General features: G+C 46.6%; 1 protein-coding gene and 1 long non-coding RNA gene across 7 annotated transcripts in view; one reads left to right on the plus strand and one right to left on the minus strand.

Annotated features, from left to right (window-relative positions):
* Positions 1–27,998, plus strand: part of ARMC3 (armadillo repeat containing 3) — a 140,643-nt gene that overhangs the window by 76,735 nt on the left and 35,910 nt on the right. For all 6 annotated transcript variants that reach the window (XM_089776736.1, XM_089776735.1, XM_006119527.5 and 3 more), the window contains one exon: positions 24,942–25,191. In XM_089776736.1, coding sequence (XP_089632862.1) covers positions 24,942–25,191 — 250 coding nt within the window. The remainder of the gene's footprint in view (positions 1–24,941; positions 25,192–27,998) is intronic.
* Positions 26–27,996, minus strand: LOC142827363 (uncharacterized). Its single transcript, XR_012902074.2, has 3 exons — positions 27,773–27,996; positions 2,871–2,944; positions 26–343 (listed from the first exon to the last, which is right to left on the minus strand). It is a non-coding gene; the product is annotated as an uncharacterized LOC142827363 (long non-coding RNA).

A 27,998-nucleotide genomic window follows, 5' to 3' on the forward strand; every position in this document is an offset into this window, starting at 1 on the left:
AAAATAAAATTACTTTATAATTTATTTCATGAGTGTCATTAAAGCACTGCCCTGCAAAAGCAATGATGTGGAGCTGCACCCCTACATATAATTCAGGGACAGATTTTGTGAGATACAATTTGTCTCCAAGCTTACTGGTGCACAAAGACCAAGCATAGTCTCCACCCATATTTTTGAACAATGCTCATTACTTGTTCCACTGTACTGGGCTTTTTCTCCACTGTGGCCTGGGCACAAGAGGTAGGACCATGAGGCCACCTTCTTCCTGTCCTGTTTGGGATGATACGTGTTGCATTGAAGTTGCTCAGTTATGCTTGTAGCTGTGATTGTTCCTGACTCTTCCCTACAGGAGAAGGGGAGGAAAAAAAGCTCATTGGATCCTTCCATTCACACATAAAAGGGACAAGGGCTGTCTGGCCTGAGGTTGGAGAACTCCTGTGCAGTCAATTTGTTCACTTATTCTTAAAATCAGTGTACTGGATTCGTAGCTTTGTATTTCATGCCTTTCCTAACTAGTGGTGATTCGATTATCATAACAGACCAGAAGGGACTGTTATGTATCTAGTCTGACCTCTTGAATAACTAAGGCTATAAAATTTACCTGATATAATTCCTAGAACATATCTTTTAGGAAAACATTCCATTTTGACTTTAAAATGCCCATTAATGGAAAATCCACCACACCCTTGTTAATTCTCATTGTCAAAAATCTACAGCTTATTTCCAGATGGAATTTGTTTAGCTTCAGATTCCAGCCGCTGGACTGTGTTACACTTTTCTCTGAAAGATTGAAAATCCTATTATTAAATATTTGTTTTCTAGGTAGATACTTATAAACTAATCAAGTCATTCCTTAACTTCCTCTTTGTTAAGCTAAATTGGCTTTTCTCTGAACCCTCTCCAATATATCAACATGCTTTTTGAATAGTGGGCACCAGAAATGGACACAGTATTCCAGCAACAATTGTACCAGTGCCAAATAAAGAGGTAAAATCACCTTTCTACTCCTATGCAAGAGTCCCCAGTTTATCCATCCCAGAATTTCATTAGATCTTTGGCTATAAAATAGCATTGGGAGCTCATGTTCAGCTCATTATCCACCATGACTCCCAAATCTTTTCCAGCATCACTTCTTCCCAAGGTAATGTAATGCCAAGAACCAGTCCTTATGGGACTCATTGAAAACACACCCACGTGACAATGTTCTATTTACAGTTACGTTGTGAGACCTGTCATTTAGACAGTTTTTAATCCATTTCATGTGTGCCATGTTAATTTAATATTGCTCTAGTTCTTCTCTGAGTGATTGTTCATATCAGTTCTAGTCAGGTGTGTGTGTGCCCATCTGCAAGGCCATCCCTACCAATATGCAAAATACATATATGTGTAGGGCACCATGAAATTTGGGACACCAAATTGCCACAAATTCCCTGGTGCCCTAGGCAGCTGTGTGCTGCATATTTGGTGTTGCCAGCCCCATCCCCTGGCCAGCCCCCCTGCAGGCTGCACTCAGCTGGGCCATTTCTAGGTGGGTGCAGGGCTCGGGACACCTCCCCACTTCGCCCCTGCCCTGCCCATGCTGCACCACTTTCCCTAACTGCCGTCCCTCTGAGCAATGTGGCCTAAAGGATTAGTGGGGAGGCCTGGAGCCAACATCAGGGTTTGGGCCTGTCCCCACACTCACTAGCAGCAGCAGGAAATGGAGGAACCTGGTGGCCCCAGCCCACTCCACTTCGCTGGCTGCTTGCCATGTTACTCCACTTCTTGCCACCAGTGGGTCTAGGGATGATGCCACCTCTTCCTCTGAGCCCCCTTCCTGAGTGATGCAGCTGGGATTGGGGGAGCAGAGTGAACTGAGTCTGCTACCAATTAGTGCAGGGATGGGCCCAACATCAGCTGTCCCTCACAGCTCTGGGCCTGCCCCCCAGAGTTCTTGCCCCTGCAGCTCTGCCCCTGCAAAGGACTGCATAGGGTACCAGAACATTTAGGGATGACCCAGCCCATATGCACAGCCAGAAGAATTTTTTTCCTAGCAGCATCTGTAAAGTAGGTCTTGGCTCTCCCTGGAGTTGTGCCTTCATGGCACCTAATATGAAGCCCTGCCAACACACCATCCCCTCAGTTCCTTCTTACTGCCAGTGACAGTAACTGGAACTTCCCTAGCTCTTTCTCTGGCAAGTGTCTTAGCAATTTGACTTATTCTATTTTCTTAGGCCTTGTCTACACTTACCGCTGTGGGAATCAATCTCTAGAAGTTGATTTAGTGGGTCTAGTTGATTGTGATCCTGTTGACTCTGGTACTCCACTGGAGCAAGAAGAGTAAAGGAAGGCAATGGGAGAGTTTCTTCCATTGACCCCCTGCTGTGGGGAGTGCTGCGCTAAGTTGAACTAAGATACATTGACTCCAGCTACACTATTCACATAGCTGGAGTTGCATACTTTAGTTTGACATTGCCCCATAGTGTAGACCTGGCCTTAGTTAGACAGTACAATAGTTCATAGTTCATTAGTTATAAATTTCCATTATGTGGGCTTTTCCCCTCACACTCTTTTCCTTTTTGCCCCTGGGACATGCCATGATCTCTGAGTTTCAAGACCTGCAAAACTGCATGAAGGTCATGCCGAAGACCCCCACATGTCCTGCTTATGATGTCTGGGCAAAGGTTACCAAAAAACCTTTTGCAAAATCTGTCAGGAATTCCAATCAAGAACTCTAAAAGAAAGGGACTAGCAGCTAAAGATCCTCCTCATGGAGGTAGCTCTCCCACCTATCCACCCAAGTGCCATGGATCTTACCACAAGCACGGCCTCTTCGGTGCATAGTGCGCCAGTTTCCTCTTTGAGGGACCAGGTGCGGAAGAAAGACGTACCTAAAGAACCTCAGCACTGACATCAAGTATTTTGGGGACACTCCAGCCTGTGGCACTGCTCGCAGTCACTGGTGCTGAAGAAAAAGCATGTTGAATGGGGTCAATCCCCTACTCAAAGACCAGCCACCTTTGGCGCCATAGTTGCAGGGGTGCCTTTTCAGATTTTGGTGTGTGGGCCAACTTATGCATGCCGCAATGGCAGGGGCAGAGTGAGGGCATGGGAGGGGCCAGACTGAAGTCAAGTAGGGGGTAGGGTGCCGAATCCCGTCTGTCCTCCCCCTCCCAAAAATCAAGGGGCTATTAAGATGCATGAAAACCTAACTTTTTTGGCAGGTAATATAGCAGTTGGTTGACAGAGGCCCTATATCTAATTCTTATATAAAAGAAAGAAAATTAAATAAATAAACTCAGCTCCTAATACTAACGTGTTTTGACATCTTGTGGCAAGCCACTTAAGGGACACTGATTAGGCTTAAACTTTTAATGTATATTTTCACTTTGTTACTAACTCTGCAGACAGACTCTGTTAAGACTCTTGGGCTCTATCTCAGCTATGGGAGGGAAGTCACAGAATAGGCAGGTACATCTGGGTTCTATACGAGAACATCAGAGTGGCCATGCTGGGCCAGATCAATTCTCCATCTAGCCTAGTATAGTGTCTTCTGACGGTGGCCAGTGCCAGGTGCTTCAGAAGGAATGAATAAAAGAAGCAATCATCCATTCCCTGTGGCCCATTCCCAGCTTCTGGAAAATAGAGGCTAGAGAAACCATCCCTGCCCATCCTGACTAGTAGTTATTGATGGACCTAACCTCCTTGAACTTATTTTGTTCTTATTGGAACCCTTTTATAGTTTGGGCCTTTCCACCATCCACTGGCAAAGAGTTCCACAGGTTGACTATGAAGAAATAATTTCTTTCATTTGTTTAAATCTGCTGTCTGTAAATTGGGTGTTACATAACTCTTTCGTAAAAAGGAGTTATTCGTCGCAGAAAGAGGTATACCTATACCACAAAAAGCCCTCTGTTCTGCTGTTCTACTGTACATTTTCTTGTGCAAAAACGCGCTTGAGGTGTGGACGCTCTGTGGGTTTTTGCACAAAACAGCCGTTTTTGTGCAAAACCCCTGGGCTGTGTCTACATTGGCACCCTTTTCCGGAAAAGGGATGCTAATGAGACACTTCGGAATTGCAAATGCCGCGGGGGATTTAAATATCCCCCGCGGCATTTGCATGAACATGGCTGCCGCTTTTTTCCAGCTCGGGGCTTTGCTGGAGAAAAGCGCCAGTCTAGACGGGATCTTTCGGAAAATAAAGCCTTTTCCGGAAGATCCCTTATTCCTGATTATTCCCCCGCGGCATTTGCAATTCCGACTTGTCTCATTAGCATCCCTTTTCCGGAAAAGGGTGCCAATGTAGACACAGCCCTGTAGTATAGACGTAGCCAGAGTTCCTAGCACAGATCCCTATTCAGGAAATCTACAGAGCATGGTCTTCCATCCACACTTTTGCTGCCCACTATGTGATCACTCAACAGACTAGGGATGACATGGACTTGGATTAGCAGTGTTCCAGTTAGTGGCAGACTCCAACCCCACCACCTTTAGGCTTGGGAGTCATCTGATTGGAATGGACATGAACAAGCACTTGAAGACAACTACTCACCTTCTTGTAACTGTTGTTCTTTGAGATGCGTTGTTCATGTCCATTCCACTACCTGCTCTTCTTCCCCTCTATTGGAGCAGCTGATAAGAAAGAATTGAGAGAGTGGCAGGTTGGCAGGGCTCTACCTTGGGCGCCATAAAGACACAATTCCAGGAGCAACCCAGAGTGATCCTGCAGCTGCTACTAAGGAAAAATCTTCCAGCTTTTGTGTACATGGGCATGCACACCTGATCAGAATGGACATGAAAAACGTATCTTGAAGAACAACAGTTACAAGAAGGTGAATAACTATTTTTTAATCAAAATATTTGTGGTATCAACTCAAATGACTTACAGAAGTCTAAATATATTACTACAACACTGCTATCAATCAAATTTTTAATCTTATTTTTAAAAGATAAGATCTATTTTCTGTAAATTCTTATGAATTATCATTAATTACTCTTCTTTAATTCTTCATTAATTAAGTCCCTTATTGGCCACTCCTTGTTCTTGTCAGGGATTGATATCAGGCTGACAGCCCTATAAATACATAGGCATCCCTTTTATTCTTTTTAAAAACTGACACACCTTTAGATTTCTTCCAGTATTCTAGAACTACCCCAATGCTCCAAGAATTATTGAAAGTCAATATTAACTGTCTAGTGAGCTCATCAACTAGCTCTTTTAAGATGGTTGGGTGCAAATTAAGCTAATTTAAAAATATCTTACTTTAGTAGCTAATGTTTAACATCCTCCAAAAGTACTAGTGGAATGGTGAGAGTGGCATCATTACCATATGATTAAACAATATAATCTGTTTTTCCATAAATAGAGAATAGAAATATTCACTGAACCATTTGCTTCTTCTGCATTATTATTGATAATGCTATAATTACCATCTTGAAATGGACCTATACCATTGCCAGGATTCTTTTTGTTCCTAAAATATTTTTAATACTTCTTATTGTCATACACTCTGCTGGCTATTTCACACAAGTAACGATAGTATAGATGTGAAAACATAGACTAGCTGTGCAATTACAAGCTCACTGGGGAGCCCAGATATATAATCAGGTTGCTAGTCTGGGCTGACATATCCACATGGTGACAGTTATTACCTGTGCTAGAGCTAGATTAAAGCTAGCATGAGTAAACCTAACTGTGCTACAATTACCCTTTCACTTGTGCTCCCTATCTCCCTCTTCAAAAAGGGCATAATAATACTCCGCAACTTCATAGAACGTTGGAAGAATAAATCTATTAATGATTGTTAGGTGCTCAGATACTACAATAATGGAGTTGTATAAGTATAGTTACTATTTTCACTTGTAGTGTAGACATACCCTAAGTAACTTGTCCATGGTCACATGAGAAGGGTATGGAAAAGTAAGGAATTAAATTGAGGGCCCATGATTCCCTAATCAAATCAATGGACTGTCTTAATTCTCTTCCTCAGCAAACCTATACATTTGTACCTATATACATAGTGCTGGATACAGTGTTACTCCTAAGTGTTCAAGCTCCTGTTAATGCCTGATCCTCCTATATGTTGCATACACTCAATTCCCATTGCCTGCTGTAGTAGAATTTCAGTCTACTCCTTCACATTAACCTTGATTAGGTTCTGCCAGCAGCAAAACCAAAGATACCAAGCTTCAAAATAGATTTTTACAACAGTGGAATCTGGACTGTGGGAAACTTGGCCACATCCATGATAAGTGGACATCTGGGTAAATGAAACCTAGGGTATGTCTACACTACAAAGTTAGTTCGAACTAACGGACGTTAGTTCGAACTAACTTTAATAGGTGCTACACTAGCGCTCCGCTAGTTCGAATTTGAATCGAACTAGCGGAGCGCTTAGTTCGAACTAGGTAAACCTCATTTTACGAGGACTAACGCCTAGTTCGAACTAGCTAGTTCGAACTAAGGGCTGTGTAGCCCTTTAGTTCGAACTAGTGGGAGGCTAGCCCTCCCCAGGTTTCCCTGGTGGCCACTCTGGCCAACACCAGGGAAACTCTATGCCCCCCTCCCGGCCCCGGACCCCTTAAAGGGGCACGGGCTGGCTACGGTGCCCGTGCCAGGTGCAAGCCTGCCAGCACCCAGCTAGCAGACCCTGCACCTGGCACGGCACAGAGCCACCCACCCGATGCCCCCCAGCCCACCCCCTCTTGCCGGGACCAGGCTGGCGGCTCCCGGGAGCTTGCCCTGGACCGCAAGAGGCGGGCACCTTCCTGGGCTAGTGCGGACATCGTGGACCTCGTCCACGATCTCCGCACTAGGCACAGGAAAGTGGCCGTCTAGGGCAGGAGAGCTGCCAGCCTGGCCACCCAGGAGCAGGTGTGCATGAAAATCAAGGGGGTCCACTGAGACCCCCGACCCTGAGCCCTGAGCTTACAATGGCCGTACTGGGTCAGACCAAAGGTCCATCTAGCCCAGTAGCCTGTCTGCCAACAGTGGCCAACCCTAGGGACCCTGGAGGGGATGGACCAAAGACAATGACCAAGCCATTTGTCTCGTGCCATCCCTCTCCAGCCTTCCACAAACTTTGGACAGGGACACCACTCCTACCCTCTGGCTAATAGGACTCCATGGACCCAACCTCCATGACTTGATCTCACTTCCCTTTAAACTCTGTTCTAGCTGTAGCCTTCACATCCTCCTGCAGCAAGGAGTTCCACAGGTTAACTATTTGCTTTGTCAGGAAGAACAACTTTCTCTTACTAGTTTCAAGCCTGCTACCCATTCCTTTCCTTTGGTGTCCTCTAGTCCTTCTTTATGGGAACTCAGGAAGAACTTTTCTGAATGCACCCTCTCCACCCAACCCCTGCTTTTAGAGACCTCTATCCTGTCCCCCCTCCGTCTCCTCTTTTCTAAGCTGAACAGTCCCAGTCTCTGTAGCCTTTCTTCGTCTGGGACCTGTTCCCAACCCCTGATCATGTTAGTTGCCCTCCCCTCTCCCAGCCTTTCTCTTCCCCTCTCCCACCTCCTTTTCCCAGTCTCCCCCAGTTTTTGTTCAATAAAGACAGAGTCAATGTTGGAAGAAACGTTATCTTTATTTTGTACATCAATAAGAAGGGGGGCTAAGGAAGGGTAAGTGGAAGGAGGTGAGGGAGGAATGGGGTACGAGCCCCCGATGGGGAGGACTGGGCTGGCTCTGCGGGCTTCTGGGGGTGGAAGTTCTCCTGCAGCCCCCCAATTACTCCCTCTCCCCAGATGGCAGCCTGCGGCAAGTGCACCTGGGCTGATGGCCGAGTGGTGTGATGTGCCCAGTGTGGGCACTCAGGGCACTCCAAGCCAGAACTTCTTTGCAAGCGGGGCACCCCTTAGAACTGTGTGTCCGGGGTGGGGGTCGGGACCCTTTAAGCGCAGCCCTCGGCTAGCCTGAGACAGCATCTCCATGCTCTAAGTCCTCCTTTTATGCCCTGCCGGCACTGCTTCCGGCCATCCTTAAGCCCTGTTCAGAGTCCACTCAATGTGGACTTACTAGTTCGAACTAGCAAAACGCTAGTTCGAACTAGTTTTTAGTTCTAGATGCGTTAGTTCGAACTAGCTTAGTTCGAATTAACTAATTCGAACTAAGTTAGTTCGAACTAGCGCTGTAGTGTAGACGTACCCCCAGAGAGGTTCAACCTGTGTTAATATGTTGACATTAGTTCCCAAAACTAATAGTTATTAATATGTTGACAGTAAGTTATCAAAGCTAATAAAATACTAAACTCTTCTGTTGCAGTAGTAGTATAGATTTGATCTTGTAATAGGGGCTGTATAGTTTTTAAAGAATTTGTATTGCAGTAAAGATATAAAAATAAGTCAGCACAAGAAAAATTCAGATTGCCATCTGTATATTTCCTGTGTTAACAGCCTTGCCAACTTTTGTTTAACAAACAGATCATCCAAATGTAAAATTACTAAGAAAAAAACAGTAAATTGGGCATATGCCTCCAGTCATTTGATCAAATAGCATATACAAACTTATCAGAAAAAGAATTCAATTTTACAGTGATTTCTGCTATACATAATACTGGTAAGAATAAGAAAAAAAATGAGAATGCACATTAAGATGGGATAAATTAGAAATCCATCCACTTTTTGGGATCCCAGAGAACAATAGAAATAAACCTGAAGCTATAGAAAAAACTGTCCCAACATATTTGAAGGAAGTAAAATATAGTCCTATTCTCTCTCTCTCTTTTTTCTTTTTTTTTTTTTGGTCTATGACACTTAGGCTATGGCTATGTCTACATAGCAGTGTTATTTCAGAATAATGGACGTTATTCTGAAATAATTTTGTGAACATCAACACAACAAGCCCATTATTTCAAAATAATTTTGAATTAATGGGCGTCTTATTCCAAAATCTGTAACCCTCATTGAACAAGGAATAACGCCTATTCCAAAATAGCTCTTTTGGAATAGGGCATGTGTAGACAGGGCAGATGGAGTTATTTTGAAATAAGGGGCTTCCAGCCCTTCCCACAAGTGCCCTGCTGGCCACTGTGTCCACACTCATGAAAACTCTGTAGTCCCTCTTCTCCTGCAGCCCTGAAAGCTGCACCCAAAGGGGAAAGGGCTTGTGGCTCACAGTGGGCCTGGACAACCCTGAGCCCCACAGCAGCTGCCAGACCAGTGTGTTCAGCCGCCATGAGCAACCCCATTGCTCCCACTGAGCCCTCCACAGCTGCAAGGGAGCTAGCTCCCAGGACCCTGGCTGGAGACAGAAGAAGCATGCATCTTCCTGGTCTGATGTAGAGATCCTGGACTTCATTGAGGTCTGGTGAGAGGAGGAAAATCTCCAGGATCTCCACAGGATCACCAGGCTCAGGAATACAGACATCTACGGCTGGATGGCCAACATCTTAGCCACCAAGGGCCACGTGCGCACCCTGGAGCAGGTGTGTATGAAGGTCAAGGGACTAAGGCAGGTCTATGCCAAGGCCAGGGAGTGCAGCTCCTGCTCTGGGGCAGCACCACAGGCCTGTCCGTACTACACTGAGTTCCACCACATCCTATAGAACCATAGAGCTGGAAGAGACCTCAGAAGGTCATCAAGTCCAGCCCCCTGCTCTAGGCAGGACCAATTCCAACTAAATCAACCCGGCCAGGGCTTTGTCAAGCCGAGACTTAAAAATCTCTAGGGATGGAGACTCCACTACTTTCCTAGGTAACCCATTCCAGTGCTTCACCACTCTCCTAGTGAAATAGTTTTTCCTAATATCCAACCTCCACCTCTTCCACCACAATTTGAGACCATTGCTCCTTGTTCTGCCATCTGTCACTACTGAGAACAGCCTCTCTCCATCCTCTTTGGAACCTTCCTTCAGGAAGTTGAAGGCTGCTATCAAATCCCCCCTCACTCTTCTCCTCTGCAGACTAAACAGACCCAAGTCCCTCAGCCTCTCCTCATAGGTCATATGCTCCAGCCCCCTAATCATTTTGGTTGCCATCCTCTGGACCCTCTCCAATGCGTCCACATCCTTTTTGTAGTGGGGGGCCCAGAACTGGACACAGTACTCTAGATGTGGCCTCACCAGAGCCAAATAAAGGGGAATAATCACTTCTCCGGATCTGTTGGCAGTGCTCCTCCTAATGCACCCTAATATGTCATTGGCCCTCCTGGCTACAAGGTTACACTGTTGACTCATATCCAGCTTCTCATCTACTGTAACCCCTAGGTCCTTCTCTGCAGAACTATTACTTAGCTGGTTGGTCTCCAGCCTGTAACAATGCTTGGGATTCTTCCATCCTAAGGGCAGGACTCTGCACTTGTCCTTGTTGAACCTCATCAGATTTCTTGTGGCCCAATCCTTCAATTTTTCTAAGTCACTCTGGACCCTGTCTCTGCCCTCAAGCGTATTTACCTCTCTCCCTAGCTTAGTGTCATCAGCAAACTTGCTGAAGGTGCAATCCATCCCCTCGTCCAGGTCGTTAATAAAGATATTGAACAAAACTGGTGCTAGAACCGAACCTTAGGGCACTCCGCTAGAAACCGACCGCTATCCTGACGTTGAGCTGATGATTGCTATGCGCTGGGCCCGGCCTTCTAGTCAGCTTTCTATCCATCTTACCATCCATTTATCCAATCCACATTCCCTTAACTTACTGGCAAGAATATTGTGGGAGACTGTATCAAAAGCCTTGCTAAAGTCAAGGTATATCACATCCACTGACTTTCCCATGTCCACAGAGCCAGTTACCTCATCATAGAAGCTAATCAGATTGGTCAGGCACGACTTGCCCTTTGTGAATCCATGCTGACTATTCCTGATCACTTTCCTCCCTTCCAAGTGCCTCAAAATGGATTCCTTAAGGATCCCTTCCATGATTTTTCCAGGAACCGAGTAAGACTGACCAGCCTATAGTTCCCTGGATCATCCTTCTTCCCTTTTTTGAAGATGGGCACTACATTTGCCTTTTTCCAATCATCCGGGATTTCTCCCGATCTCCACAACTTTTCAAAGATAATGGCCAAAGGCTCCTCAATGACATTTGCCAACTCCCTCAGTACCGTCAGATGCATTAAGTCTGGATCCATGGATTTGTATACATTTTGCTTTTCTAAATAGTTTCTAACCTGTTCTTTACCCACCAAGAGCTGTCCATCTTCATCCCATCTTGTGTCACATAGCACATTAGTCCGAGAGCTGGCATTGTCCGTGAATACAGAGGCAAAGAAAGCATTGAGTGCTTCAGCTTTCCCCACATCATCTGTCACTAGGTTACCTCCTTCATCCAGTAGAGGCCCCATACCCTCTCTGATCACCAGCTTCTTCTTAACATGCCTGTAGAAACCTTTCTTGTTATCCTTCACATCCTTTGCCAGTCGCAATTCCAATTGCGCTTTCACCTTCCTGATAACCCCCCGGCATTCTCGAGTTATACATTTAACCCCTCCCTGGTCATTTGTCCAAGTTTCCAGTTTTTGTAAGTTTCCTTTTTGTGCTTAAGTTCACCAAGGATTTCCCCTGTGAGACAATCCGGTCTCCTATCATGTTTGCCTCTCTTGCTATACATTGGGATAGTTTCTTTCTGTGCCTTCCATAAGGCTTCTTTAAAATACTGCCAGCTGTCCTGGACTCCTTTCCCCTTCATGTTAACATCCCAGGGGATTCTGCCCATCAGGTCTCTGAGGGAGTCAAAATCTGCTTTTCTGAAGTCCAAGATGTGTATTTTACTACTCTTTTCTTCCTTTGGTCAGGATCCTGAAATCTACCATCTCATGATCACTGCTTCCCAGGTTGTCACCCACCTCTACTTCCCCTATTAGTTCCTCCCTGTTTGTGAGCAGAAGGTCAAGCTGCGCACAACCCCTGGTCAGATCCTTCAGCACTTGTACCAAGAAGTTATCCCCAACATTCTCCAAAAACTTCGTGGATTGCCTGTGTACTGCTGTATTGGTCTCCCAACAGATGTCAGGGTGATTAAAGTCCCCCACGAGAACCAGGGCCTGCGATCTGGAAGCTTCTCTCAGTTGTCCGAAGAAAGCCTCATCCACCTGATTTGGTGGCCTGTAGTAGACAGCAACCATAACATCACTGCTGTTGTTTGCACCTCTGAACTTAACCCATAGATTCTCAACAAGTTTTTCTCCCTCTATATACTGGAGTTCTGAGCAATCATAGTGCTCTCTTACATATAGTGTGACTCCCCCTCCTTTTCTCCCCTGCCTGTTCTTCCTGAACAGTCTATACCCCTCCATGGCAGCGCTCCAGTCATGTGAGTCATCCCACCAAGTCTCTGTTATCCCAATTAAATCATATTTCTTGGACTGGGCCAGGGCCTCCAGTTCTTCCTGTTTGTTGCCCAGGCTTTCCGTATTAGTGTACAAACACCTCAGATAACCAGTTGATCGCCCTATCTTCTCCATTAGAATCAGGGGTCCTCCTTTCTTGCTCGTTCCTCTTTGCATTTCTTCCTGGTATCCAACTTTCCTACTCCCCTCAGGGTTTTGGTCACCGTCCCCCAACTAACCTAGTTTAAAGCCCTTCTCACTAGGTTTGCAAGCCTGCCCGCGAAGATGCTCCTTCCTCTCTTTGTTAGGTGGATCCCATCTCTTCCTAACAATCCTTGTGCCCAGAACAGAGTCCCATGGTTGAAGAATCATAGAATCATAGAATAATAGGATTGGAAGGGACCTCAAGAGGTCATCGAGTCCAGCCCCCCGCCCTCAAGGCAGGACCAAGCTCCATCTACACCATCCCTGACAGATGTCTATCTAACCTGTTCTTAAATATCTCCAGAGAGGGAGATTCCACCACCTCCCTTGGCAATTTATTCCAATATTTGACCAAAGCCCTCATTGCGACACCACCTGCGCAATCACGCATTTACTTCCTTTATTCGACAATCCCTGCCCAGTCCTTTCCCTTCAACAGGGAGGATGGACGAGAACACCACTTGCGCTCCGAATTCCTTGATCCTTCTTCCCAGCGCTGCATAATCCGCAGTAACCTGCTCAAGGTCATTCTTGGCCATATCGTTAGTTCCCACATGGAGAACAGGAAGGGGTAGCGATCCGAAGGTTTGATCAGGGAGTTGGTCAGTCCCCTTCCCTCCCCATTGTGGACTAAGGGCTGGAGATGCCCATCATCACCTTCCTGCGGGGCACAGCTGGGGAGGATGAGGAGAAGCCAGATGAAGCCAGCACCAGCTAGATGCCTGCCAGCCAGGAGGTCATGCTCATCCTGGAGCTGGCACCCCCCACCTAGGATGTCTCCCAGGCATTGTCCAAGGCTACGCAAGGCCCCTCAGGTGGGTGCCATTATTGTCCCTAGACACACACAGGTGGAGGCAGCAAGTGGTCAGAGGTTGCTTTGTGCTCCTCCCTCAGCCTTTTGGGCTTGGGGATTGCACAGCAGCCTGTGCACATGGGTGCACGTGGCATGCCAATGTGGGGCACACAGCCCCAGGAGGCAGCAACAGAGGACCTTTGTGCTCTGGTTCACAGGGTGTCAGTAGAGGCCTGCCTTACTCCCAACCCCTCACCCTATTACCTCTAGAAGGAAGCTGGGGAAATGGAGCCACACACACACTCCGGAGTAACACACACGGCCCACACTCTTGGGGCAGCATCTGCTCCCAGGAACAGAGAAGTGAGATGGAGGAGCATCTGCCGCTCACACAGACACCTCCTCCCAACACCCTGCTCACCTCTCCTCCAGCGGCCAGGGATACAAGTCCTTTCCCTGTGGGACATTGCCACTGCCAGACCCACCATGTGCATGGCGTGGAGGGAAGGCCTGCCACCCCGTGGCCCACCTCCCACCCATTGGCTCCTGGTCTAGCGGGCACCTTCCCATGCCTGTTTGTCCCCAGGATATGGGGATAGTGAGGCTTCTCCGGGACATGTGTGTCCCTGCAGGAAATGGCATGCTGTCTAGGTCACAGATGACTTTGCTTGAAGCACATCACCTTTGTCTGACCCGGGGTCTTTTGGTCTCAGCTCAGAGATGAGGGCTGGCTTCATGCACAGTGTCTCCCAGGATGACTGCCCTTCTCTTTGTTCTCCACAGCTGGACTAGCTGTGAATGGGGAGCGGTCAATACCTCCTGTGCCATCCTCCTGCCCTCTTGTGACCCACTGGCACTGGAAAGTCCATTAGAACCTCCAGAGGGAGCATATTGCTGCCCTGTGAGCCCTGCAGTGCTCCATGGACCCTCAGGACTGGGGATTCGAGGAGGACCTACAGCTGCACCATAACCTCTGGCAGGAGCTGCTGCAGCAAGGCCAAAGCATCTACATGGCCTTCCACCTGGCCATCAACCACCTGGTGGGTGCTCCCATGCCAGCTCCCACCCCTCCATCTTCTCCTCATGGCTGCCGAGGGCCCTGCACAAGAGGCAGTGGGGCAACCAGACACAGGCGCCACTCCCAGACCTAGCCCTGATCCTCTCATTCCCTCTTCTCCCCCTTCAGTCTTCCCCCCTCCAGGTTCTTTCCCTAGTGTCCCTTCCCCAGTTACATTCACCCAAATAAAAAAAACCCAGAGTTTCTTGTTCCAAAACAAGAAGTGTAGATTCTCTGCAGGGGAGGGGAAGGGGGAAAGAGCGCAAGGGAAGGGAGGGTTGTGGGAGGAAAGGCAAAGAGGGACAATGCACAGGCCCCTTGTGGGGAGGCCCAGGGGAGAGTGTCACTGGGATCCTTGTGTGAAACTCTCCCTCAGGGCCTCATGGATACGCACACCCCCTAATGGGTCTGCTGTTTACCAACCTTGCTTGACTGCTCAAAGTCCTGCCGATCTGGCTAGTCTCGGCCCCCACCCTGGCAGGAACATCTCCCCCTTGCTTTCACAAATATTGTGAAGGACACAACACATTGCCACCACCTGGAAGATGTTCTGCTCACTGAGGTCCAGCTGGGTGAAGAGGCAACAGAACCTCCTCTTGAGATTGAGACACCTGAAGGTGCCCTCAACAACAAAATGGGCCCTGCTGAGCCTGGCATTGAAGCGTCCCTTGATTTGGTCCAGCAGTCCAGTGTAGGGCTTCATTGGCCAGGGGAGCAGAGAGTTGGCTGTGTCCCCTACAATATAGATCAGCATGTCCACATCTCTGACCCTGATGGTGTGGTTGGGGAAAAAGGTGCCAGCATGCAGCTTCTGGAAGAGGCTGGAGTTTCAAAAGACATGTGCGTCATGCACCTTTCCTGATCACCTGACATAGATGTCAGTGAACTGGCAGTGGTGGTTGATGAGAGCCTGCAGGACCATTGAAAAGCACTCCTTCCGGTTGATGTATTCGGATGCCTGGTGATCAGGGGCCCGGATGGAAATATGGATGCCCTCCTGCAGCTGGGGAAGTCCATGGCAGCAAAGCTGGTGATAACGAGGCCCACGTCACCCAGGTTGATGACTCTGCAAAGCTGGACAGTGTTGATGCCCCTCATCACATGTAGGAGGAGACAAACAGAGAATCACAGGGCTGCCAGGGCCCTCGGGAGGGCCCTGAACCCAACCTCCCTCCCCCTCACACACCAGGAGCAACCCCGACTAGCCCCATCCCCCCAAAGGGCTTTCTGAAAGCCAGTCTGAAACACCTCCCAGGGAGGGGGCTTCCATCACCACCACCTCCATTCTCTAAGAAACCCCAATCCAGCAGTTCACCACCCTCCTGGGACAATAGCACAAGAGTACCATACCTGCATGAGCATAGCCCCGATGGTCGATCTCCCCATGCCAAACTGGTTCCTGATGGATTGGTAGCTGTCCGGCGTGGTGATTTTCTTGAGGGCGATGGCTACCTTGCTTCTGGAGGGGGATGGCGGGTCTCTTATGGGTGTCCCATCGCTGGAGGGCAGGGGCAAGCCATTCACAGAGCTCCAGAAAGATGTCCTTCCACATATGGAAATTTTGGAGCCACCGCTGGTTGTCCCACTGCTCCAGGACGATCCGGTCCCACCACTAAGAACTGGTGACAGGTCACCAGAAGCAGTGGTGCACAATGTGCAGAGGAGAGAGGTGAGGAGGTGCCCCACAAGGAGCTGGGGGTCCTGTTCCTGCAGGACCTGGAAGGAAGCCTGCAGAAATTATAGCAGGAGGTGCACTAAGACATATAAGAAGTGTCAACTGCTGGGAGGCAGGTCTGGCTCCATGTCTAGAGAGCTGAGGTGTCCGCAAGGGCAACCACAGCAGGCAAAGAAAAGACTTTGCTGTCCCTCAAGAAGGTAGGCAAAGGAGAGGAGACATGGCTGTACAGGGGGGTCCCTTTAAGTTCAAGCATCAGCTCCAGGAAGAGAGTGCTGTCCTGGTAGCCTTAAATACGATTCAGCATTCAATGAGTGTAGATGCTCTATTTCAAAATAGCTCAGTGCTAATTCAATGGGCATTTGCTGTGTAGATGCTCTATTTTGAAATAAGGTATTTCAGAGTATTTCCTCCAAACTAGCTTATTCTGAAATAAGCGTGCAATGTAGATGTGCCCTTAGAGAACTAGATTCATTTTTCCCAAAAGGGTGTAGGGTGGAATTGTTAACACAGAAAATGTACACATTTGCAGCATGAGCAACTCAGAGATTTGCTGGGAATCACAGCATTTCTGCCCCACTCATAGACTCATACACTTTAAGGTCAGAAGGGACCATTATGATCATCTAGTCTGATCCCCTGCACAGTGCTGGCCACAGAATCTCACCCACCCTTCCTAGAATAATCCTCTCACCTATATCTCAGATATTGAAGCCTTCAAATACTTTGAAAACCCCAAGATGCAGAGAATCCTCCAGCTGTGATCTGTACCCTATGCTACAGAGGAAGGCGAAAAACCTCCATGGCCTCTGCCAATCTACCCTGGAGGAAAATTCCTTCCCGACCCCAAATATGGTGATCAGCTAAACCCTGAGCATGTGGGCAAGACTCATCAGCCAGACACCCAGAAAGTTCTCTATAGTAACTCCTATCATCCCTCCATTGACCTATTTCCCACTGATAATGAATGGTCAATTAGTTACCAAGATCATGTTATCTCATCAAACCATCCCCTTCATAAACCCATCTAGTTTAATCTTGAAGCCAGATAGATCTTTTGCCCCCACTACTTCCCTTGGAAGGCCGTTCCAGAACCTCACTCCTCTAATGGTTAGAAACCTTCATCTAATCTCAAGTCTAAACTTCCTACTAGCCAGCTTATATCCATTTGTTCTTGTGTCCACATTGGTATTAAGCTTAAATAATTCCTCTCCCTCCCTGGTATTTGTCCCTCTAATATATTTAAAGAGTGCAATCATGTCCCCCTTCAGCCTTCTCCGAGTTAAGGTAAACAAGCCAAGCTCCCTGAGTCTCCTCTCATAAGACAGGTTTTCCATTCCTTGGATCATCCTAGTGGCCCTTCTTTGTACCTGTTCCATTTTGAATTCATCCTTCTTAAACATGGGAGACCAGAACTGCACACAGTATTCCAAATGGGGTCTCACCAATGCCTTGTATAATGGCACTAACACCTCCTTATCCCTACTGGAAATACCTTGCCTAATACATCCCAAGACCATATTAGCCTTTTTCACGGCCATGTCACAATGGCGGCTCATAGTCATTCTATAATCAACCAGGACTCCGAGGTCCTTCTCCTCCTCCGTTTCTTCCAACTGATGTGTCCCCAGCTTATAACTAAAAGTCTTGTTATTAATCCCTAAATGCATAACCTTACACTTCTCACTATTAAATTTCATCCTATTGCTATCACTCCAATTTACAAGATCATCCAGATCTTCCTGTATGATATCCCGATCCTTTTCTGAATTGGCAATAGCTCCCAACTTTGTGTCATCCACAAATTTTATCAGGACACTTCCACTTTTGGTGCCAAGGTCAGCGATAAAAAGATTAAATAAAATTGGCCCCAAAACTGATCCCTGAGGAACTCCTCTAGTAACCTTCCTCCAACCTGACAGTTCACCTTTCAATATGACCCGCTGTAGTCTCCCCTTTAACCAGTTGTTTATCCACCTCTCAACTTTCATATTAATCCCTATCTTTTCCAATTTAACCAGTAATTCCCCATGTGGTACTGTATCAAATGCCTTACTAAAGTCGAGGTAGATTAGATCCACTGCATTTCCTTTATCTAAAAAATCTTTTACTTTCTCAAAAAAGGAGATCAGGTTGGTTTGGCACGATCTACCTTTTGTAAAACCATGTTGTAATTTGTCCCAATTGCCATTAGCCTCAATGTCTCTAACTACTTTCTTCTTCAAAATTTTTTCCAGGATCTTACATACTACAGATGTCAAACTAACAGGCCTATAGTTACCCGGATAGCTTTTTTCCCTTTCTTAAAAATAGGAACTATATTAGCAATTCTCCAGTCAAATGGTACAACCCCTGAGTTTAGAGATTTATTAAAAATTTTTGCTAATGGACTTGCAAGTTCATTTGCCAGTTCCTTTAATATTCTTGGATGAAGATTTTCTGGACCCCCCGATTTACTCCCATTAAGCTGTTCAAGTTTGGCTTTTACCTCGGATATGGTAATATCTACCTCCATATCTTTAGTCCCATTTGTTATGTTACCATTATCCCTAAGCTCTTCAGTAGCCTCATTAAAGACTGAAGCAAAGTATTTGTTTAAATATTGGGCCATTCCTAGAGTATCCTTAACCTCCACTTCATCCTTAGTAATTAGCAGTCCTACTTCTTTTTTTTTTTTCCTATTTATATGGCTATAAAACCTTTTACTATTGGTTTTAATTCCCTTTGCAAGGTCCAACTCTACCTGACTTTTAGCCTTTCTCACTTTGTCCCTACATGTTCTAACCTCAATAAGGTAGATTTCTTTACTGATCCCTCCCATTTTCCACTCCTTATATGCTTTCTGTTTTTTCTTAATCACCTCTCTGAGATGCTTGCTCATCCAGCTTGGTTTAACACACCTGCCTATAATTTTTTTCCTTTTTTTTGGGATACAGGCTTCTGACAGCTTCTGCAACTTTAACTTAAAATAATTCCAGGCCTCCTCCACTTCAAGATCCATAATTTCTTTAGTCCAATCAACTTCCCAACTAATTTCCTTAATTTATAAAAGTTAGCCCTTTTGAAATAAAAAACCCTAGTCTCAGATTTATTTTTGTTTATCCTTCCATTTAATTTGAACTGAATTAGCTCATGATCACTCGAGCCAAGGTTGTCCCTTACAACCATTTCATCTATGAGGTCCTCGTTACTCACCAAAACCAAATCTAAAATAGCATCCCCCTTTGTTGGTTCAGCAACTACTTGATGAAGGAATTCATCAGCTATCACATCTAGGAAAATCTGAGCCCTATTATTATTACTAGCACTTGTTCTCCAGTCTATATCTGGAAAGTTGAAATCTCCCATGATTACACAGTTTCCATGAGTATTTACTTCATTAAAAACATTAAAGAGGTCTCTATCCATATCCAAATTGGATCCTGGTGGTCTATAACACACCCCAAGCACTATCCCAGGGGAGGATCTGATAGTTTTCTTTCCCAATGTGATTTTTGCCCAAACAGACTCTGTCTTCTCCATTCCATCACTTTTTATTTCTTTACAATCTACCTCATCTTTGATATACAATGCGACTCCACCACCTTTACCGTTATTTCTGTCTTTCCTAAACAGCACATACCCTTCAATACCTGTACTCCAGTCATGCCTAGTATTCCACCATGTTTCTGTTATTCCTATAATATCTGGTTTCACTTCCTGGACCAATAGCTCTAGTTCCTCCTTTTTGTTACCTAGGCTCCTCGCATTGGTGTAGAAACATCTTAATTTTTGCTGTTTGGCCTCATTCACATTCTTTACCCAATTTGGCACGGATGTTATACCTCCAATATGACCTATTAGACTAGTATCCACCGTACCCTTCCTCATGTTCATTCTTCTACCCCCAGCTATATCCTTTACTTCGTTTTCCTCCCTCTCAGGCTATGTCTAGACTGCAAGAGCCTCTTTCGAAAGAGAGCGTCTAGACTGCACGCGGAACTTTCAAAAGAGCAAGCCGCTTTTTCGAAAGAATGCACCCAGTGAGTCTGAATGCTCTCTTTCGAAGAAGCCCTATTTACATTCAAGAACGCCTTCTTTCGAAAGAAGCACTTTCGAAAGAAGGCGTTCTTCCTCGTGAAATGAGGTTTACCGCCGTCGAAAGAAAAGCCGCGTTCTTTCGATTTAATTTCGAAAGAACGCGGCTGCAGTCTAGACGCAGGTGAAGTTTTTTCGGAAAAAGGCTACTTTTCCCGAAAAAACCCCTGAGTCTGGACACAGCCCCTGTGTTAAAATCCGGCGTAGAGATTACCTGGACATCTCCCAACCATCTCCCCCAAATTCCTAGTTTAAAGCTCTCTTAATCAGTTGAGCCAGCCTCCATCCTAGAAGTCTATTTCCCTCCCTACTTAGGTGAAGTCCATCCCTAGAGAACAGTCCTCTGTCCATAAATGCATCCCAGTGACCATACATCCCAAAGCCCTCCTTACAGCACCACTGCCTAAGCCATCTATTGATCATCATAATCCTGTCATATCTTAGTTGCCCTTCTCTAGGAACAGGCAGAATCCCACTAAAGATCACCTGAGCCTCAATTTCCTTGAGCATCCTCCCCAGCCTAGCATAGTCTCCCTTAATTCGTTCCAGCGAGAATCTAGCCGTATCATTTGTTCCTACATGAAGGATGATCAATGGATTCCTTCCTGCTCCCTTAATAATCCTCTTCAGCCTCAGTTCCACATCTCGTATCTTAGCACCTGGCAGACAGCACACCCTTCGGGTATGTCTACACTACCCCCCTAGTTCGAACTAGGGGGGGTAATGTAGTCATACGGAGTTGCAAATGAAGCCCGGGATTTGAATTTCCCGGGCTTCATTTGCATAAAGCCGGCCGGCACCATTTTTAAATGCCGGCTAGTTCGGACTCCGTATCGCGCGGCTACACGCGGCACAGACTAGCTAGTTCGGATTAGGTTTCCCAATCCGAACTAGCTGTACGCTTCGTGGAATGAGGTGTACAGCTAATTCGGAGTAGGAAGCCTAATCCGAACTAGCTAGTCCGTGCCGCGTGTAGCCGCGCGACACGGAGTCCGAACTAGCCGGCATTTAAAAATGGCGCCGGCCGGCTTTATGCAAATGAAGCCCGGGAAATTCAAATCCCGGGCTTCATTTGCAACTCAGTATGACTACATTACCCCCCCTCCCTAGTTCAAACTAGGGGGGTAGTGTAGACATACCCTTCTGTTCTCTGGATCAGCTCTGGTTACAGGCCTATCTATTCTTCTCAATAAGGAGTGCCCAATCACATAGACCTGCCTTTTCCTAGTGACAGTGCAATTCTCTGTTCTATCTCTAGCTTCCTCTGGCTGCAAGTCCTTGCCATTCCTATGTTCCCTTGTAATCCTCTTTAACCCATCCTTTATCCTCCTAATGCTCATTATTGGTGTTGTCTCCATTAAGTCTTCTCCTTTATCTATGGGACTAGCCACTCTTCTCTTCTTCCTTACCCTTCCATCTTCATTATCTACCTGCTGTACCCCTTCTTCATTCTCCAGCTCCACGTACCTGTTCATAGTATATTCATAGTATATTCATAGACTTTAAGGTCAGAAGGGACCATTATGATCATCTAGTCTGACCCCCTGCACAGCGCAGGCCACAGAATCTCGCCCACCCCTCTTAGAATAATCCTCTCACCTATGTCTCAGATATTGAAGCCTTCAAATACTTTGAAGGCCCCAACATGCAGAGAGTCCTTCAGCTGTGATCTGTGCCCAATGCTACAGAGGAAGGCGAAAAACCTCCAGGGCCTCTGCCAATCTACCCTGGAGGAAAATTCCTTCCTGACCCCAAATATGGCGATCAGCTAAACCCTGAGCATGTGGGTAAGACTCACCAGCCAGACACCCAGAAAGTTCCCTATAATGAATGGTCAATTAGTTACCAAGATCATGTTATTTCATCCAACCATCCCCTTATCATAGAATCATAGAACTGGAAGAGACCTCAGAAGGTCGTCAAGTCCAGCCCTCCGCTCTAGGCAGGACCAATCCCATCTAAATCAACCCGGCCAGGGTTTTGTCAAGCCGAGACTTAAACACCTCTAGGGATGGAGACTCCACTACTTCCCTAGGTAACCCATTCCAATGCTTCACTACCCTCCTAGTAAAATAGTTTTTCCTAATATCCAATCTGGACCTCTCCCACCACAACTTGAGACCATTGCTCCTTGTTCTGCCATCTGTCACTACTGAGAACAGCCTCTCTCCATCCTCTTTGGAACCTCCCTTCAGGAAGTTGAAGGCTGCTATCAAGTCCCCCCTTACTCTTCGCTTCTGCAGACTAAACAGACCCAAGTCCCTCAGCCTCTCCTCGTAGGTCATATGCTCCAGACCCCTAATCATTTTGGCTGCCCTCCGCTGGACCCTCTCCAATGCGTCCGCATCCTTTTTGTAGTGGGGGGCCCAGAACTGGACACAGTACTCCAGATGTGGCCTCACCAAAGCCGAATAAAGGGGAATAATGACATCTCTGGATCTGCTGGCAATGCTCCTCTTAATGCATCCTAATATGCCATTAGCCTTCTTGGCTACAAGGGCACACTGTTGACTCATATCTAGCTTCTCATCCACTGTAACCCCCAGGTCCTTTTCTGCAGAACTACTACTTAACTGGTTGGTCCCCAGCCTGTAACTATGCTTGGGATTCTTCCGTCCCAAGTGCAGGACTCTACACTTGTCTTTGTTCTTGAGCTCTATTTTTCCATCACTGACCCATCTTTTCCTCTGCCTGGTTCTCTGAGTCACATGCTTCCACTGTCCATTTTCTTCGCCCAGGAGTCCCCTCTGAGGCCCTTGATCCTGCTTCCATCTGCATATCTAAGCTTTCCCTTTCAGCCACATCTTGCCTTTGCCCCATCATCTGCTCAAACCCCCTTCTAAACTCGACCAGAGTTTCCACCTGCATCTCCAGTCCTCGGATCTTTTCTTCCATCAGCTCTATCAGGTGGCACTTCATGCAAACAAAACTCCTTTCAGGTACCCCCTCCAGAATCATGTACATACCGTAGCTACCACATCCAATCATCCTCCTTGTGTTCTCTACTACTTGGGCCATGGCCACTACTGCCTCTGTGTTTCATCTACTTTCTCACCAAAATCCTATTAGTCCGGTGAACACAAAAACAGACCAAAACACCCTCTCCACAGCAAAAACAAACCCCAAACAAGTCCCACAATCCAAACGCCCTTTACAAACTTCCACTCAAACTCCCCTGTTTATAGCTCTGTTTGCTTGGCTCCTGTGCCGCTGCAGCTATCTATATAAAGGGTGTAGGGTGGAATTGTTAACACAGAAAATGTACACATTTGCAGCATGAGCAACTCAGAGATTTGCTGGGAATCACAGCATTTCTGCCCCACTCAATCCAACTTCTCTCTTGAGAGTTTGGATTAGGAAAAAAGTCACAATTTTAGTACCTTTATAGACTATATCAGCAGCTGTTTTCAGGATGTTTCTTTCTCCTGGATATTAGACAGTGAGATGATAATAATGGCGTTTGCCTATATTGTCCTTGTTTCATAGCTGCGCATAGCTGTTTATTGATGGTTTATTGATGCCTTCCTAGAGTATTAGATAGGTGTACTTTTACAATGAGGGCTTTGGGATCAAAGTTATTTAGGAATCCTACAATTCAGTATTCTAAATGTTCAGCCGGTTTTCTAGTATTCCCAACTTTCTTTTCTTGCAGAATTATGATTAGCAACTTTTCAAATCTGGATGCTTCTTCTGCTATCTTTGCCCTCTAAGACTACGTCTACACTACCAGCTTATTTCAAAATTAGTTATATCAAAATAATAACTCCTCAAGTAACTGTTTCAAAATAAGCTTGTTCCTCTTCACAGGCAGGAGTTGTTATTTCGAAATAACAAGTATTTATTTAGAAATAACGGGCTTAGTAGTATGGATGCTCACCTTCTTATTTTGAAATAAGGGGAGTTATTTCGAAATCCTCCCTAGTGTAGATATGCCTTCAGTGCATGACTCTGATCTCATTTACACCAGCATCAATCAGGAGCAATGCCATTGACATCCTCAGGATTACATTTGTGTGAAACTGGTGCTCTCAATCTGCATATGGTTCAGACATATTCAACTGTTTCCATGGTTCAGTGGTTATAATTTTTTCTGTTTGCTATACTCTAAGAGGTCTCAGTGTCAGAGACTCCATGGAGGGCGTAAAGCCAGCATAGCAGCCCTCTTCCATCGCCTCTCAGTTCTTCCATCCTTGGGTCAGCTGATGACTGAGTTGGCCCACTATGTAGTTTTGGACTACTACATTTTAAACTATGGCTCAGCTGCAGTGGCCTCCTAAGGAGCCCTTCACCTGCTAGAGATTTCTAGAGCTCAGTGTGTTTAGACAAAGGCCTCCACCTGTCCTCAACTAATGCTGCGCATTGAGAGGGAAGAGAGGGCTGCTGTGTTGGCTTAATGCCATCCAAGGAATTACATCAGAAAAAAATATAACCATTATCTCTTTATACACTATAATCCCCATTTTACAGAGCAAGAGGGTTAAGAACATGATTTTTCCGGAGGTGCTAAGTATCTGCAGATCTCCTTGATTGGAAATGAAGTTGCAAGTGCTCAGCATCTTTAAAAATCAGGCCATAAGTCACTTACTCAAGGCCTCAGAAAGACTCCAAGTCTGAGCTGCAATTAGAACTCAAGAGTGTCTGGCTCTGCCATCTGTTCATACTATGCCTCTCTAAACGCCACCCAATGAATGAAATATATTACTGGAATCAGAGTATTTTTCAAGTTAGGTGCATTTATATACTGTAATTTGGAGTTTACAAACAATCTCTGTTGTGTTTTCTAATCATTCTAAGATAAAATACTCATTTGGTTTGTACATATTTTAAGATTAAAAAACATATATTTGGCTTTAAACTAATCAAAATTTCCCCCTAACCCAATTCAACTAGTGCTGTTGCTGAAGCTGAAGGAATTGAGCCATTAATAAATGTTCTGAGTGCTAAGAGAGATGGGACCATTGCTAATGCAACTACAGCACTAACAAACATGGCCACGCAAGAGCCATTACGTCTCAAAATCCAGAATCATGGTGTTATGAATGCAATTGTTGAACCACTACAGTCTACCAACAGCCTGGTACAAAGCAAAGCAGCACTCACTGTGGCTGCACTTGGTTGTGACGCTGATGCAAGAACTGAGGTGAGTCTTACGTTACCTTATGTCTCCTTTGTGAATATTTATTATATTTAATTTTTAAAAATAAAATTGAGGGTTTTTTTGTTTTACTGACCCTGAGGCCAAAATAATTTAATCTGAGTCTCTGAAAAATCCTTTGTTTTATAGAAAGTAAAAAAAATTGTGTCTCCTTAATAGAGAAATTCTCATTCAAATGAGCTTAGTTCAGTTTGATTATGAGCATTTGGAAAAACTGAAATATGGAAGACTCTCTATAATCTTCATTCCATTGTTCTAGACATACGTAAAGGCTGTGTCTACATTGGCACCCTTTTCCAGAAAAGGGATGCTAATGAGACCAGTCGGAATTGCAAATGCCGCGGGGGATTTAAATATCCCCCGCGGCATTTGCATGAACATGGCTGCCGCTTTTTTCCGGCTCGGGGTTTTGCCGGAGAAAAGCGCCAGTCTAGACGGGATCTTGCGGAAAATAAGCCCTTTTCCGGAAGATCCCTTATTCCTACTTTCAAGTATTCCTTATTTCAAGTAGGAATAAGGGATCTTCCGGAAAAGGGTTTATTTTCCGCAAGATCCCGTCTAGACTGGCGCTTTTCTCCGGCAAAACCCAGAGCCGGAAAAAAGCGGCAGCCATGTTCATGCAAATGCCGCGGGGGATATTTAAATCCCCCGCGGCATTTGCAATTCCGACTGGTCTCATTAGCATCCCTTTTCCGGAAAAGGGTGCCAATGTAGACACAGCCAAGATGAATGGGCCAAGCTCACCTCTGGTGCAGCTCCAGTGATTTCAGTAAGCTTTCATCCCTGATCAAATTTAATCCCCTAACATTTAGAAATGTATCCCCCAACCAGGAACTTTTTGAAGCTCAGAAACTTCCCTGATTCTTTTGCTGTCTGCCTTCCAGGCCCTTATGGCACAGTGATTGACCCTCTATTTAGTCTATTAGGAAAGATGGACATGGCTCTTGTAAACCTAAGTCATAGAGAGGATCGTTAATCCTTTGGTCAGTGGGAGGATCCAGTAAATGAACCTGTTCCAACCTATGTATCAATGGCTGTGTTTTGACTCTTCTTCCCATAAATTGGAAGCCTTTTCAGGGGGTCAAGGCAGCTGGTTAGGTCAGGAAATATAGGACATGGGCTTATTCATTTACCTGTAATATACAAACATAGAACATATTTCCTCCTGAAAATTGGAATGTGTTAGAACACCTGTCATGCACCGACCCGTCTAGCCACATGTCGGGGCTCCCCCCGTGGGGTGAGGGGGACCCTTAGTCCTCTGTTGCAATAGCCCGACCGGCCCTTATGGGGACCTTCCGAGGCGGAGGGGACCTGGGCCCTCCCCCTCTCCAGGTCCCAGCCCAGGACCCTAAGGGTAGGCGTCGTAGATGCGCTGCCCGACCGGGGGGGCTACGGCTGCAACTCACCAGTCCCCGGGGTTTTCCTGACCCCGTCCTGGGCTACTTCCTCCGTTTCGTCTGGTCATAATCTATGGGTATGTCTACACTACCCCGCTAGTTCGCGGCACGGGCTAGATAGTTCAAACTACGTAGTTATTCCGAACTATCCGTACGCCTCGTGGAACAAGGTGTACAGATAGATCGGAATGGCTACATAGTTCAAACTATCTAGCCCATGCCGCGTGTAGCCGCGCGGCACGGGGTTCGCACTAGCCGGCTTTTAAAAATGGCGGAGCCGGCTTTATGCTAATGAAGCCCGGGAAATTCAAATCCCGGGCTTCATTAGCAAGTGCGGTATGCATACATTACCCCGCTAGTTCGAACTAGCGGGGTAGTGTAGACATACCCTATCCTACTCCGTCCGGCGGGGGGGGTTCACCTCTTCCTGCTGGGTCAGTCCTCCATTGGTGTCTCCGGTATCCCGGCGGGTTTGGCATGGTCCCGGCGGGTTTCCACGGGCGCGGTCCAGTTCTTCCGCGTCCTCCTCCTCCTCCTCCTTGCTCCCAGTCGGGAGCCATCTGTTGAAGCTGGCGCCCCTTGCCGGGGACGCCGGCGCCTGCGTGCTGGGCCGTTGGTCCCTCCTCCCCCGGGCGGCCCGCCAGGGAAGCAACGGCGCCTGTGCAGGCGGCCGCCGCTGAACAGGCTCGGCAGAGCTGCTCAGGCTTCCCGGTGGCTCCGCCATCCGGCGCTCTAATGCGGGGCGCGGGGTTAGCCTCCGTGGTCCCTGCCGCCCCCTCACAACACCCCAGGAGAAAGGGTGTTAATGAGATTATGTACACATACAAGACAACACAAATTCATATATAATGTCATATATTTAGTTGCTAACAAGGCCAGATTAACTCTCCTGTTAAGCCAGGGCTATTAGGTTTTATGGGTCACCTGGGGGTTTGGAGTGTAAAAGTGGGCTCAGAGCTAGGGAAGAGGATTGGGGTGAGGAAAGGGGGGCAGCTCCAGCTAGAGGGGTGGTGTCTAAGGAGGGGACATGGATGAGACAGGGGGTTGGGATACAGCATGAAGTTATGAGTGTGGGGTCTGGGTGCAGGAGAGGACTCAGGGCTGGGACAGAGGGTTTGGATGAAAGTGGGTGTGTGGTGTGCAGGCTCTGACTGGGAGGCACTTACCTTGGGTGGTTCCTGGTCCATGCCACTGCAGGGCTAAGGCATGGCCCCTGCTTTTCCTGGCTTTGTGCTGCTGTGCTCCCCTAGGTAGCCAGCAAGTCTGGCCCATAGGCAGAGAGGTTTGGGGACCAGTGTCCAGCCTGCAGTGCAAACATGCCATGGGCCGGATGAAAAGAAGCAGCAAACCCGTAGCGTATGGGGACCCCTTAGCCCAGGCCCTTAGTTGCAG

This window comes from Pelodiscus sinensis, chromosome 2, assembly GCF_052426305.1.
Source record: "Pelodiscus sinensis isolate ZL-2025 chromosome 2, ASM5242630v1, whole genome shotgun sequence".
Classification (NCBI taxonomy): domain Eukaryota; kingdom Metazoa; phylum Chordata; order Testudines; family Trionychidae; genus Pelodiscus; species Pelodiscus sinensis.